This window comes from Nannospalax galili, unplaced genomic scaffold, assembly GCF_000622305.1.
Source record: "Nannospalax galili isolate Female #2095 unplaced genomic scaffold, S.galili_v1.0 scaffold253, whole genome shotgun sequence".
Classification (NCBI taxonomy): domain Eukaryota; kingdom Metazoa; phylum Chordata; class Mammalia; order Rodentia; family Spalacidae; genus Nannospalax; species Nannospalax galili.
Genome location: NW_008335287.1, coordinates 1,613,903 through 1,626,746, shown reverse-complemented (window position 1 = coordinate 1,626,746; position 12,844 = coordinate 1,613,903). Strand labels below are relative to the sequence as shown.

General features: G+C 38.0%; 1 protein-coding gene across 2 annotated transcripts in view; it reads right to left on the bottom strand.

The window, feature by feature from the left end:
- Sos2 (SOS Ras/Rho guanine nucleotide exchange factor 2) overlaps positions 1–12,844 on the bottom strand; it is a 74,802-nt gene that overhangs the window by 40,224 nt on the left and 21,734 nt on the right. For both annotated transcript variants that reach the window (XM_008829854.3, XM_029561981.1), the window contains 4 exons: positions 12,553–12,651; positions 2,539–2,666; positions 1,326–1,981; positions 691–772 (listed from right to left, as the gene is read on the bottom strand). In XM_008829854.3, coding sequence (XP_008828076.1) covers positions 691–772; positions 1,326–1,981; positions 2,539–2,666; positions 12,553–12,651 — 965 coding nt within the window. The remainder of the gene's footprint in view (positions 1–690; positions 773–1,325; positions 1,982–2,538; positions 2,667–12,552; positions 12,652–12,844) is intronic.

Sequence of the window (12,844 nt, the reverse complement as noted above, 5' to 3'; positions counted from 1 at the left end):
TTGAACTCACAAAGATCCACCTGCCTCTGCCTCCCAAGTGCTGGGATTAAAGGCATGCGGCCACCACGCCCAGCATGGCTTTCTTTCTAAACATGCTTTCTTTAAGGCTTTGGGCTGCCCCTAGCATCTTGTATTACTTTATTCTCTAAAGCTTTCTTTTCTCACCCAACTGGCTGCCAGGCAGCTACGTGTCTGACCCCCACACAGGCTGCAAACTTGCATGGTTTCATAACTCTCCTTCCTTCTCCCCACCCTTTCAAGGCAGCTGCTGGGATTGCCAGTGCCTGCCCTGGGGATTTTTTCTTTAAAATTCTAATAAAATTGTAAAAGCTTAAGAAAAAAAAATTCTGCTGAGAGCTGAAAAAAACTCATAAGCAGAGATTCAGGAAGCACTATTTGAAGAGAACAGCAATACTGCCACGCCTTTAATCCCAGCCCTTGGGAGGCAGAGGCAGGCGGATCTTTGTGAGTTCAGTCCAGCCTGGTCTACATAGTGAGTTCCAGGACAGCTGGGGCTACAGGAAGACCCTGTCTCAAAAAAAAAAAAAAAAAAAAAAACAAAACAAAACAAAAACAAAAACAAAACAAAACAAAAACAACCCACAAAAAAAAAACCCACTATCTCAGCATGTACTAGACATGGAGCACTTTGCAAAATACAAAGCTGTTAATGAGATACATTTTTCTTACCGTTCCATCAGTAAGCTTAGCAATTCCTGTGGTTTACAAAATGAACGATATGTAGTAAGAAAAGTACGAACAAAATTAGGATCTGAAAAAGTAGAGCAAAGAACAGATTTCATGTTCAATTTTCCCATTTTAATTAATTTAAAGTACCATACTTTTCCTTTCTTTCCCTTTTTTCACTTTGGCACTTCCAAATGTAGCTTTTCTTAACAGATGTGACCCCACCCCCACCCCATTTTCTTTCTTTTTTGTGACAGGGTCTTATGTAGCCCAGACTGGCTTCAAAATCACTATGTAACTGAGGATGATCGTGAACTGCTGATCCTCCTGTCTCCACCTCCCAAGGGCTGGACTATAGGCAAACCTCACTGTGCTTGGCCCAACTGCAGTATTTCTTTATAAATGAGGACTGTTTTTCCAAATTTAAATCCACAAGATTAGTAAATTTAATGGGAATTTATTTAGTAATGAAATTAATGACATTACATTTTAGAAACAATTAATTAGTTGGTCCTTTCTTTCTTTCTTTTCTTTACTAATTTTTTGTTATTTTGGAGGCAATCTATTGTTTCCTCCTTAACGGACATTTTTCAGCATCGGTTCCTAGGTTCTACTAGGCACCTACTAGTCTCACATACCTGCATACATATGATATGTCAGCCTTTCAATTAATTTCACCACAGTTCCTCCTTTAATGATGGGGATTGCACTTCTACTTTGCAAGTTGTCTTCAAAAACAATGTTTTCTTCAGAGTCTTTTACCACAAAGCGATACACTTCTGGACTTGGTAATCTCAGTGGCTGTTCATTTTCTTCTTTCAGTAATACAGAATCCAGCATTCTATCTAGAGTACTTCGATAATGAAGAGAAATAAGGGCGGCCATCCAATTATTTTTCTCTTCAGCTGACTTAGCAGCAAATATTATGCTATTTTCATCTTTGGATACTAATTCAAAAGCATGTTTGTATTCACAAGTATCTTCTTTATCACAGATTTGTATTTTCCTCATAACAAACTTTTCTTTTAATCTGTATTCTGCACTACTGTAACTTGGAAGCCGGGTCTGGCCATGATTAGGTTTACAGCTGATCATTAAGCCATCAAAGAGAAAAATATGCCGCTCATGTTTAGCACCAATTCTGGTCAATGGTCCTTCCATTATGAATTCATTACAACACTGTCCAATATCTTTGCCTTCCCACCCATCAATGTTTTTCTGAATTTCATTCATTTTTTTGATAGCCAGGTGCTTGCTTCTTAATTGACGATTATAAAAAGGGCATACAGGATCCCTACAAAATAAAAAAACAAAAAAGCCAAGATAAATTTAGCTTATTCAGTGGTAATTATTGGGTAATCTCTAATCAAATGACAAAAATATAAAGCAGGGCGGGGGGGTGTAGTTCAATGGTTGAGTACATGCTTAGCATGGGAAAGGCCTTGGTTCAATCCTCAGCAAACAAAAAACGAAATAACCAAATATTAAAACTTTATATACAAATTCATTTCCTTCTAACCTTGCCACTGAATAATAAATGACTCCATTTAATTACTGTGAAAGTATTACACTCTGCATATTACATTCCTAGTATTATAAGATCTATGATTATTTTTAAAAATCCTTCATTGCTTGTAGAGATTGCACAAAAGTCATTAAATGTATGACTTATTAAATATGCTCTAACAGTCTGACAATGGCAATTTTAAGACTAAAACCAAAAAATGTCAAAGGAAAAACATAACTTTCAAGAATTCATTGTCACTATAAATCATACTTCTTGGGAAAGTCAGGCACCCACACACAGTGAAGTACACAGAAATATTCATATTTTGAATAGTCTGGAATTACCCAGGTCGGCGTCTAGGTGAATACTGCTTGTAAATTCGGTCCATACTACCTTGGAGATTCATGAGAGCAGTAATAGCTTGATTCAAACATTCCCTGTCTTCTTGCTCTTCACTACATGCTTTCAATTGCTAAGGGGGAAAAAGAGACATTAAACTGCATTGTTGGATCTACTCAACTCTTTTGTAGAGAAAGTAGCAATACATTTATTTTATTGCATTTTTTGTCTTTTAAAAAATTTACTATTTTTATTTCATATGTATGAATATATTGCCTGCATGTATGTAAGTGAATCTGTGTGCAATCCCTGTCGGATTCCCCTGGAACTGGAATTATGGCCTCCATGTGGGTGCTGGGAATCAAACCTGGGTGTGCTGCAAGAGCAGCCAGTGCTCTTAATCGCCGAGTCATCTCTCTAGTCCCCCTTATTTTAGTTTTTTGAGATAGGGTCTCCCTATAGCCCCAGCATTCCTGGAACTCGCTATGTAGACTAGTTTGGCCTAGATCTCACAAAGATCTGCTTACCTGTGCCTCCCCAGTGCTGGGATTAAAGGTGTGCACCACCACACCTGACTTTGAGAAAGCATCAATAAACATCTAAATTTAATGCTGTGGTTTGAATGTGAAATGTCTCCTGCTTAACAGTTCCTACTGGTAAGGCATTGTTTTGGGAAAGGCTGTGGAATCATTAAGAGGTGGAGCGTCTGTCTTCTGCCTGCTTCCTGATTGAGGAAGCAATGTGATGGTCCTGCTGCCATGTTTCCCTTCCATGATGAACTATAACCCTTCCTAAACTGTAGGTCAAAGTAACTTCTTCCTCACCTAAGTTGCTTCTTGTTAGATATCTGGTCACAGAGAGACTAATACACTTAATAAAAATAGCTATAACTTCATATAATCATATATACCACATGAAGCCTCAAAACTACCACACTTTCAACAAATAAAATGCAGCTACAAAGTATTGTTAGGACAACAATCATTTAAAAAAAAGGTAACTGTGAAAATGATTTAGACACTTTATTATACAAAAATAATGTAAAGTATCTAAAACATAAAGCTTAAAAGTTACTTTTAGGGGCAGTGAGATGGCTAAGCTGGTAAAGTGTTTGTTGTACAAGCCTGATGGCCTGATGAGCTGAATTTGATTCCTGGAACCCATGAAAAGGTAGGAGAAGAAAAACAACTCCACAACCCTGCCATACATGTGCTCCCCCCCACCACATATACACACAATAATACAGAAAATGTTTTAAAGTTACTTTTATTTACTAACATTAAGACAGAAAATAAGATAAACTCCTAAAATAATTATATATGTTCTAATGACTAAAACCTTAAGTTCTAGCAATTTTAAAGGCTTACATATATCTGATATACCACAGAATCAGATATGCAAACCTTAATACTTCAATGTACCATAAACCTGTGTGTAAGCAGACTCCATAAAGGATTTTGTGTATTTTATAACATAAAATTCAACCCTCTTAGTATCAAGAAAAAAAAAGGGGGTGGGGGGGGGGGGTGGTGCATGCCTTTAATCCCAGTATTTCAGAGTACTCTGTGAGATGAGGCCAGCCTAATCTACATAGCTGGGGCTACCGGGAGATCCTTTCTGAAATAAACAAATAAATGAGAAAACATGATGTTAATATTTAATATTTTATTTTTTATGTGTATGAGTGTTATGCCTGTATGTAAATAAGTGCACCCGTGTTGTGCAATGCCCACGGAGGACAGAAGAGACTGTCGGATTCCCTGGAACTGGAGTTAACTGGAGTTACGGACAGTTGTTAGCTGCCATGTGGGTGCTGGGATTCAAACCCGAGTCTTCTGCAAGAAAAATCAGCAGTCTTAACTGCTGAGCCATCTCTCCAGCCCCAGATGGTTAAATTTTTTTATGTGTATGCATGTATCGCTTGCATGTAAGTAAGTGTACCCATGTCATGCAATGCCCGCAGAGGTCAGAAGAGGCTGTTGGATCCCCTGGGACTGGAGTTATGGACAGTTGTTAAGCTGCCATGTGGATGCTGGGATTCGAACTCGGGTCTTCTGCAAGAACAGCCAGTCTTCTTAACCATTGAGCCATCTCTCCAGCCCCAGATGGTTAATATTTTTAATTAATTTATTTTTATTTTGCTTGAACGTGCCCATGTTTGCTATGCCTGTGGAAGGCAGAATAAGGCCGTGGAATCCCCTGGAACTAAATGGTTGTTAGCTGCCATGTGGATGCTAGGAACTGAACCCAGGACACAAGAGCAGTCAGTGCTTGTAACTACTGAGCCATCTTTCCAGTCCTGAAGGTTAATATTTTAAATTATTAATCACTATAAATCAAATTTAAAGAGTACTTTATTAGCCTTTCATACTTTGGTTTGATTTCATCTGCTGAAAATTCTCTCTTATATTTCTATCAGAAGAAAACAATTTCAAGGGGCTCTATAGAGAGATGGTTCAGCAATTAAGAGCACTGGCTGCTCTTACAGATGACCCAGGTGCAATTCTCAGCACCCACATGATGGCTAACAACTTTCCTGACTCCAGCTCCAGGGGATCCAATGCCCTCTTCTGACTCAGCAGCACTGCACAACATGGATACACTTATACATGCTCAGGCAATACACATAAAATAAAAATAAATACTTTTTAAAAGAAAAAAATTTCAAAAAGAAAATTATAATAATTTAGATTATGATTCAATATTTCAATCTTTTGATAGCACTCATAGTATTATATATTATACAGAAACTAAGTAAATTTATGTAAGAACAATTATGAGACATTATCACCAGAAAAAATTAAAAACACAATTTTATTTCATGATCTTAAACCAGAAATTTTGTGGTAGAGTTAGATTTTCCTTATATTTCAAGAACAAACTCAAAAGTATTCAGCAATGGGTTCGCTTCCTTGGCAAGAAACTATCTGGCCTCTGCCTGCACACTTGGCCCTGGACCTTTCACTTAGGTCCTAGAAAATATTCCCTATCTGGAACATGGGAGACATCTGACTTCTCTGTGAAAATCTTGCCAACAAAAGATCAGCAATGAAAATAATTTCAATAATTACATCAGAAGTAGTATCTTAATCTCTAGATTATGAAATAAATATTGAAAAGATCAAGAGCAAAATACCATTGAAAGTTTGATAAAGGATCAGTGTGAGCCAGGTGTGGTGGCATACATCTTTAATAGCCACACTCAAGAGGCAGGCAGAGCACTGTGAGATCAAGGTGAGCCTGGTCTACATAGTGAGTTCCAGGCCAGCTGAGGCTACAGGGAGATCCTGCTTCAAAAAGACCAAAAAAAGCCATGCATGGTGGCGCACACCTGTAGTCCCAGCACTTGGGAGGCAGAGGCAGGCAGATCTCTGTGAGTTCAAGGCCAGCGTGGTTCCTGAGTGCTAGGATTAAAGGTGTGCGCCCCCCCCCCCTGCCAACAGTCATTATTTTCAAAAAAAAAAAAAAAAAAAAAAAAATCAGTGCTTGGTTAGGCTGAATTTTTTATTTTTATTTATTAAAATATTTTCTTTTTATTATGTGTGTGGCACAGGCACCTATAAAAATTAGGTGCAGGTGTGCACCTTCCAAGGTACACCTTTGGAGGTCAGGGGACAACTTGCAAAAGTCAGTTCTTTCTTGCCACCTTGTGAGATCCAGGGATCAATACTGTCAGTCCTATATGCAAGTGCCTCTATGCGCTGCACCATCTCACTGAATCTCACTGTGCTGTTTTTCTTTTCCTTTCCTTTGTTTTGTTTTGAGATAGTGTCCCACCATGCAGCCCTGTCTGGCTTAGAACTCACTATACAGACCAGCCTTTCCTCAAACTCACAGAGGTCTGCCTGTGTCTGCCTCCAAAGTGCTGAGATTAAAGGCAAAGGCAAGTGCCACCACATTCTACCTCTTCAATGTGGCTTTTCCTTTGGTCTTCCCTAATAAGTTCTTTACTAGAAATACGTTTTGCATAGATGTTCTTCCATGCTGTCCTTGATGTCTTTGAACAAAGTTCATGTTTTTTATTCATTCATTTAGTTAGTTAACTAGTTTTTGTTTTAGCTTTTGTTTTTGCGACAGGGTCTCCCTGCAGCCCTAACTGGCCTGGAACTCACTATGTAGACCAGGCTGTCCTCAATCTCACAGAGATCTGCCTGCCTCTGCCTCCAAAGTGCAGAGACTGAAACGGTCTGAATTTTAAAAGTGAACATCACGGGGCTAGAGAGAAGGCTCAGCGGTTAAGAACACTGGCTGTTCTTGCAGAAGACCCGGGTTCGAATCCCAGCACCCACATGGCAGCTAACAACTGTAACTCCAGTTAACTCCAGTTCCAGGGGATCCGACAGCCTCTTCTGTCCTCCATGGGCATTGTGCGACATGGGTGCACTTACCTACATGCAGGCAATACATGCATACACATAAAATAAAAATATTTTTTTTAAAAGTGAACATTACTACTAGCAAAATCTTATTGTGTCTTTATAAAAGATTTCTCACAAAAAGATTCTTCTCAGCTCCATTCCAAAATATCTTAATAAAAATGAATGTTGATATAAAATATTAACTTACAGGTGTATGGTTTTATTGTTTTTGTTAATAAAAAATTTCCAAATTATCACCAACAGTGTGATTCTACCAAAATTATAATGGCTTTAAATTCAGGGTTATAAGCCTACTAAATTTCCACTCTCCTTAGCTTAAGCCTGTTCAAACAATATCATTTCAAATAGCCATGTAATAATTACAAATTTGTCAAGCACATAAAAAGACAGAGTTAGACAATGGGCTTTCCCAGTGATGGAAGTATGCAAAACAGCTGCTTGCTATCATCCTAGTTCAATCATTTGCTAAAGATTTCTTCGATTTTCAGCAACAAGATAGGTGAGAATTTTTGTGGTGCTGGGGATAAAACCCAGGAACTGAGCATGTTAGGCAAGTATGGAACTACATAACATAATCAATAGTAAGACTTAGTAAACATCAGCTTAATGAATATCCAAGTAAACGCTCTATAGGTATTTGAAAGAATGTGTTCTATACTTCTTGAACTGAGAGAAATTACTGTGGTGAACTATGTGCAAATGGGTCATAGTCTTTCTTGTCTCCATAAATTGACTACATTCTGGCCTCTGCCCTTGTCACTCAACTGAAATGTAGGCTATAGTCCACCTAGAAGTGCCTAGTCTTGTTAAAGATGCTTTTCAATGGGACCTTTTCCCCTTAAATCTTTTCTATTGAGGGCTGGAGAGATGGCTCAGTGGTTAAGAGCACATAATGCTTTTACAGATGACCCTAGTTCAATTCCAAGCAACTACGTGAGATGGTTCACAACCAGCTGTAACTCCAACTCCTGGGGGATCCAATACCTCTGGTTTCTGTGGGAACCTGCACTCATGAGCCCATACCCACACATATACACAATTAAAATTTTTTTAATAAATTGAAAAAATTAAAATATCTTTTTTTCAAGCAATGCCAATTTTATAGAACAATTGCAAAAAATAACACATGTAATTCCTGTATATTCTGAGTCTCTAATTTTTAACAATTTACCACATAATTTTGTGGGCATACTATTTCCCCCTCAATTATTTAAGAGTTGCTACTACTCATTCCACTCCTTGCAAAAGGAAAAACATGGCTGAATGTCTTTGAAGTTATTTCTGTAATATCCTTATAAGTCACTCTCAGCTACTATCATTATTTTTTAATCTCTTAGTATTTCAGCAGTACATGTCAGAATAAGAATATTCTTTTATGGAATCAGCGCAATTCAGATCCACTTTAGGAAATTTTTTCATTTTGTTTTGTCGGCTAGGGTCTCCCTATGGGGTCTCCAAATGGCCTTTAACTCAGTATGTAGACAAGACCGGCCTCAATCGCACAAAGAGAGATTGGCCTGCATCTGCCTCTTGAATGCTGGGATTAAAGGTATGTATCACCACACCTGACAACTTCAGAAAATTTAACATCAATAAAGCCCTGGTCTCTAGTGTGGTAGACCTGGCTTGGTAGAACGCTTGCCTAGCATGAAGGAAGCCCCACGTTCAATGCCCAGCAGAGCATAAAACTAGGTGTGGCTGTCTTTAAGTACATCTCCTCCACAAGTCTACAGGTCATGAGACTGTTCTTAACTCCATGAAACTTCACAAAAATAATTGTCAAGTTTCTCTTCAATGTTTGTGAAATGCCACATATACTATGGTTATCTTTGTGTCTAAAGCAAAGGAAACTAATAAATGATCAATTTTTCTCTATTTCATTAAATTTGAAGTTTAGTCTACATAAATATATGAGCAAATTTTGTGGTAGCAAACTATAGTTTTTCACAGAAGTAGAATTAGTAATTTGGTGGGAAAGTCAACTCATTAAACCTGATCTTTTTTTAAAAAAAAAGTGCTTAACAAACTTGACTCAATAGGCCTTTAACATATATAACAGAATGCATGAAATCCAGTGGGGGTGCTATAAGGGGTGCAGATAAGGGAAGAGGTCTAAATATGATTAAGATACATTGTATGAAATGCACAGAAATTCAATAAAATATATATTGTAAGAAAAAAATAGAAATACATTTTCAAAATAAATAAATCAATTAAAAAATATTTTATTATTTTTATATTATGACTATGGGGACTTTTAAAATTGGACTAAATGTGTTTTGCATTTTATATGGTCATGAGCCTATGGGGGCCAGGGGGGTAAAATGTGGTGGTTTGAATGAAAATGTCCCCCATAGGCTCCACGTATTTGGACATTTTGTCCCCAGATGATGGCGCTGTTTTCGGAGGTTTTAGAAGGTGTGGCTACCTGGAGGAAGCACGTCACTGGGGTGGGCTTAGAGAGTTCTTAAGCCTTGCCAGATCTCCAGTCGCTCTCTTGCTTCCTGTGCCTGCGTGATGTGAGGGTTTCACTTCTGCTGCTCCTGCTCCAGCCACTTCCAGCCACCATGCCTCCCTGCCATGACGGACTGTAATTCCCCTGGAACCGTAAGCTCAAATAAACTCTTCCTTCTATAAATTGCTTGGGTCAGTGTTTCTATCACAGCAACAGAAAAGTGACTAATACAGTAATTGCCTGCATGTAGGTAAGTGCACCTGTGTCCGGCAATGCCTGCGGAGGTCAGAAGAGGCTGTTGGATCCCTTGGGACTGGAGTTACGGACAGTTGTTAGCTGCCATGTGGGTGCTGGGATTTAAACCTGGGTCTTCTGCAAGAACAGCCAGTGTTCCTAACCGCTGAGCCATCTATCACTTTTAAGAAGTGCTTCAATAGCCAACATCTTTTAGTATGTCCCTGAATATTGTATCTGAGCTATGTAGAAAAATACTTCTTATAGTCTTCTAAAATTTTTTAAATTTATTTTTATTTTACATGTATGAGTATTGTGCATGTATGAATACTGTGCATGCATGTAAGTGCATCGTGAGTATGCAATGACTGTGGAGGCCAAAAGAGGGTATTGGATCCTCTGGAACTGGAGTTACAAATGGTTGCTAGTTACCCTGTGGGTGCAGGGAACTGAATCTGGCTCCTCTGCAAGAGCAGCCATTGCTCTTAACCACTGAGGCATCCTTCCAGCCCATACTGTAGCCTTTTTCAAGGGGCAGGAGCTCAAGCTCTACACTATGACTACCCTTAAATATACACATATATTCATAAGGAATGACAAAGCAAACACTGCACACATTAACTGAAGATGAATCTGGGTGGAAGATCACCGTATGGTTTCTGATGCTCTTCTGCTTTTCAGAGTGAAAGATAAAAATTACTACCTACAAAAACTTAATTTTGGCCGGGTGTGGTGATGCACACCTTTAATCTCAGTAACTGGGAGGCAGAGGCAGGCAGACCTCTGTGAGCTCAAGGCCAGCCTGGTCGACATAGTGAGTTCCAGGCCAGCTGAGGCTACAGGGAGACTTTGTCTCAAAAAGACAGAGAGACAGACAGACAGACAGACATACACACACACACACACACACAACAGCATCACTAATCTTTAGGAAAATTTACAGCAATGGGAGGGACCCAGGTATCTATCAAAAAATGGATAAAACGTGGTATACACCACTGAAATACTATCACTTCTCAAAGTTGTGTTGTAAGCTTCACTGATGCTGTATGTTGATGCACTACATAATTTTCTTCCATCGTTCTGAGTAAAATACAATTTCTTCTTTTCGGGATGAGAGAGTTTTGTTGTTTAAAAATGGATGACAGGTACTCTTAAAAATTTTTTTCATTATATTTTATTTTGTGTGTGGGTGTTTATGTGTATGTGTGGGTGTTGGTACAAGAGCAACAAGGTGCTTGTGTGGAAGTCAGAGGACAACTTGCTAGAGACGGTTCTCTCCTTCCGTCATGTGGATCCCAGGGATTAAACTCAGGTTGTCATGCTTGACAGAAAGTGCCTTTACCTGCTAAGTCATCTTGTTGGCCTAGCCTACAGATATTCTTGTACATGTCTCTTGGTACAGATACATATGCATTTCTCTAGGGTATATACTGATAGCTAAAACTGTTATGGTGTTTCAAAATTAATGTCAAATAATTTTCCAAAGTGGACTGTAAAGTTTACACTATGGCCAGAATGCATGTGAGTTCATGTTGCCCTTTCTGCTTCTTTTCTAACTTTTAAATTTTGGTCAGCTGGTGCACATGCAATGGTTTTTAATGTGGTTTTAATTTTAATTTTCTTGATTACTAATGAGTTTGAATATGGTTACTGTTCTTCTAAATAATCTTTTCTATGGTGTCATTCAAACCTTTTATCATTTTAAGTATCTTGTCTCTCCTGTGGCTTACATTTCCATACAGTCTATTAATTATTGTTATGCATTAATTAAAACTAAAGATTCTGAGGTTTGTAGCTTCATTTAATTAGACATGGTTGCCAGTCATTCTTTGAACCTTTTTAGCAAAAGAGTATCTGTTGCTTTTAGACAAGCAACAGACTAGTCAACGAGTACTTCTTTTCTCACTATGTGCTATATTTGCTTTCCTTTCATCTTTAAAAGGCAGGAATGGTTACAAAGAGGCACATGAAAGATGAATATTTTCTGGCAACCATCCATTCTCATTTCTCTCCTTCAGTAATGCTGATTTTTCCCAATTCCAGATAACATACGAACACTTCTGCCTATTTTCGATTTGTTTCCCCTTTTCAAGTATTTAATTCCAGCAGACTTTGCTCAATAATTTTCCAATTTTTATTGATCTTCAAAGCAAATAACTTTCTTCTTGATTATTTTGCACTTCTCCTTTAGGACCACAAATGACTGGTTCAAATTCCCTGTTTTAGACTTTGTTTATCTACTCCAGTGTCAGTAATTATTAAAATAAAAGCTAGACTCATTCTACGTTTATCTTTTACACATCTAAGCAAAACATTTACTTGGTAATTTCTTTCATTATTTATTATTTTTATTGTGTGTGTATGAGTGCTATGCCTGCATGTATGTAAACATACCCGTGTGGTGCAATGTGCATGAAAGTCAGAAGAGGGTGTCAGATCCCCTGGAACTGAAGTTACAGATGGTTATTAGCCTGGAACTGAACCCTAACAGACAAAAATAATTTTTTTTCTCTCTGCAATATGATCTTAAGATCATTTATTGTTTTGTTGTTATTTTGCAAATGTAGAGCTTTCCACACCAGGCAAGTGTTCTACCACTGAGCTCCATCCATAGACCAAGACATTATATTTTTATGAACAAAAAATATTAAGAATAATATATCTTGGGGTTGGAGAGATGGCTCAGCAGGTTCCAGAGGATTCGAGTTCAGTTTCCCAGCACCTCTGTCAGATGGCTCACAACTGCTTGTAACCCCAGTTCCAAGGTATGCTTCACCTTCTTCTGACCTTCACCGGTACCTGCATGTACCCACAAACAGATATACACATATAAACACACAATTGAAAAATAAAGGAAATCTTAGAGAGGAATACTATGATCAGATAAAAATATAGGTTTTAGGTTTTAGAAATACAACTACTTTTGATACAGGAAACTTTTGCCTTACCTTTAATAATTCAAAATAATGCCAACAATGATATACTGGTACCAGCATAAGCCGTGGAAGGACATAACGAACTGCTTCCTTAAAACCATCAGCAATGGACTGCAATGCAAAAAGACACCATAGCATATCTCTGAAACCAGGGACACATAACAGCAATGTCTCAGAAAAACAGTTTTTTAAAATAGAAGACACAGGCATCAGAGTTATAATGGTAAGCACATTCTATACTGAAATTTAAGTATAAGAAATCAAGTTTCTCCTCTCCCTTTCCTCCTTTATTTTTTATATTTAT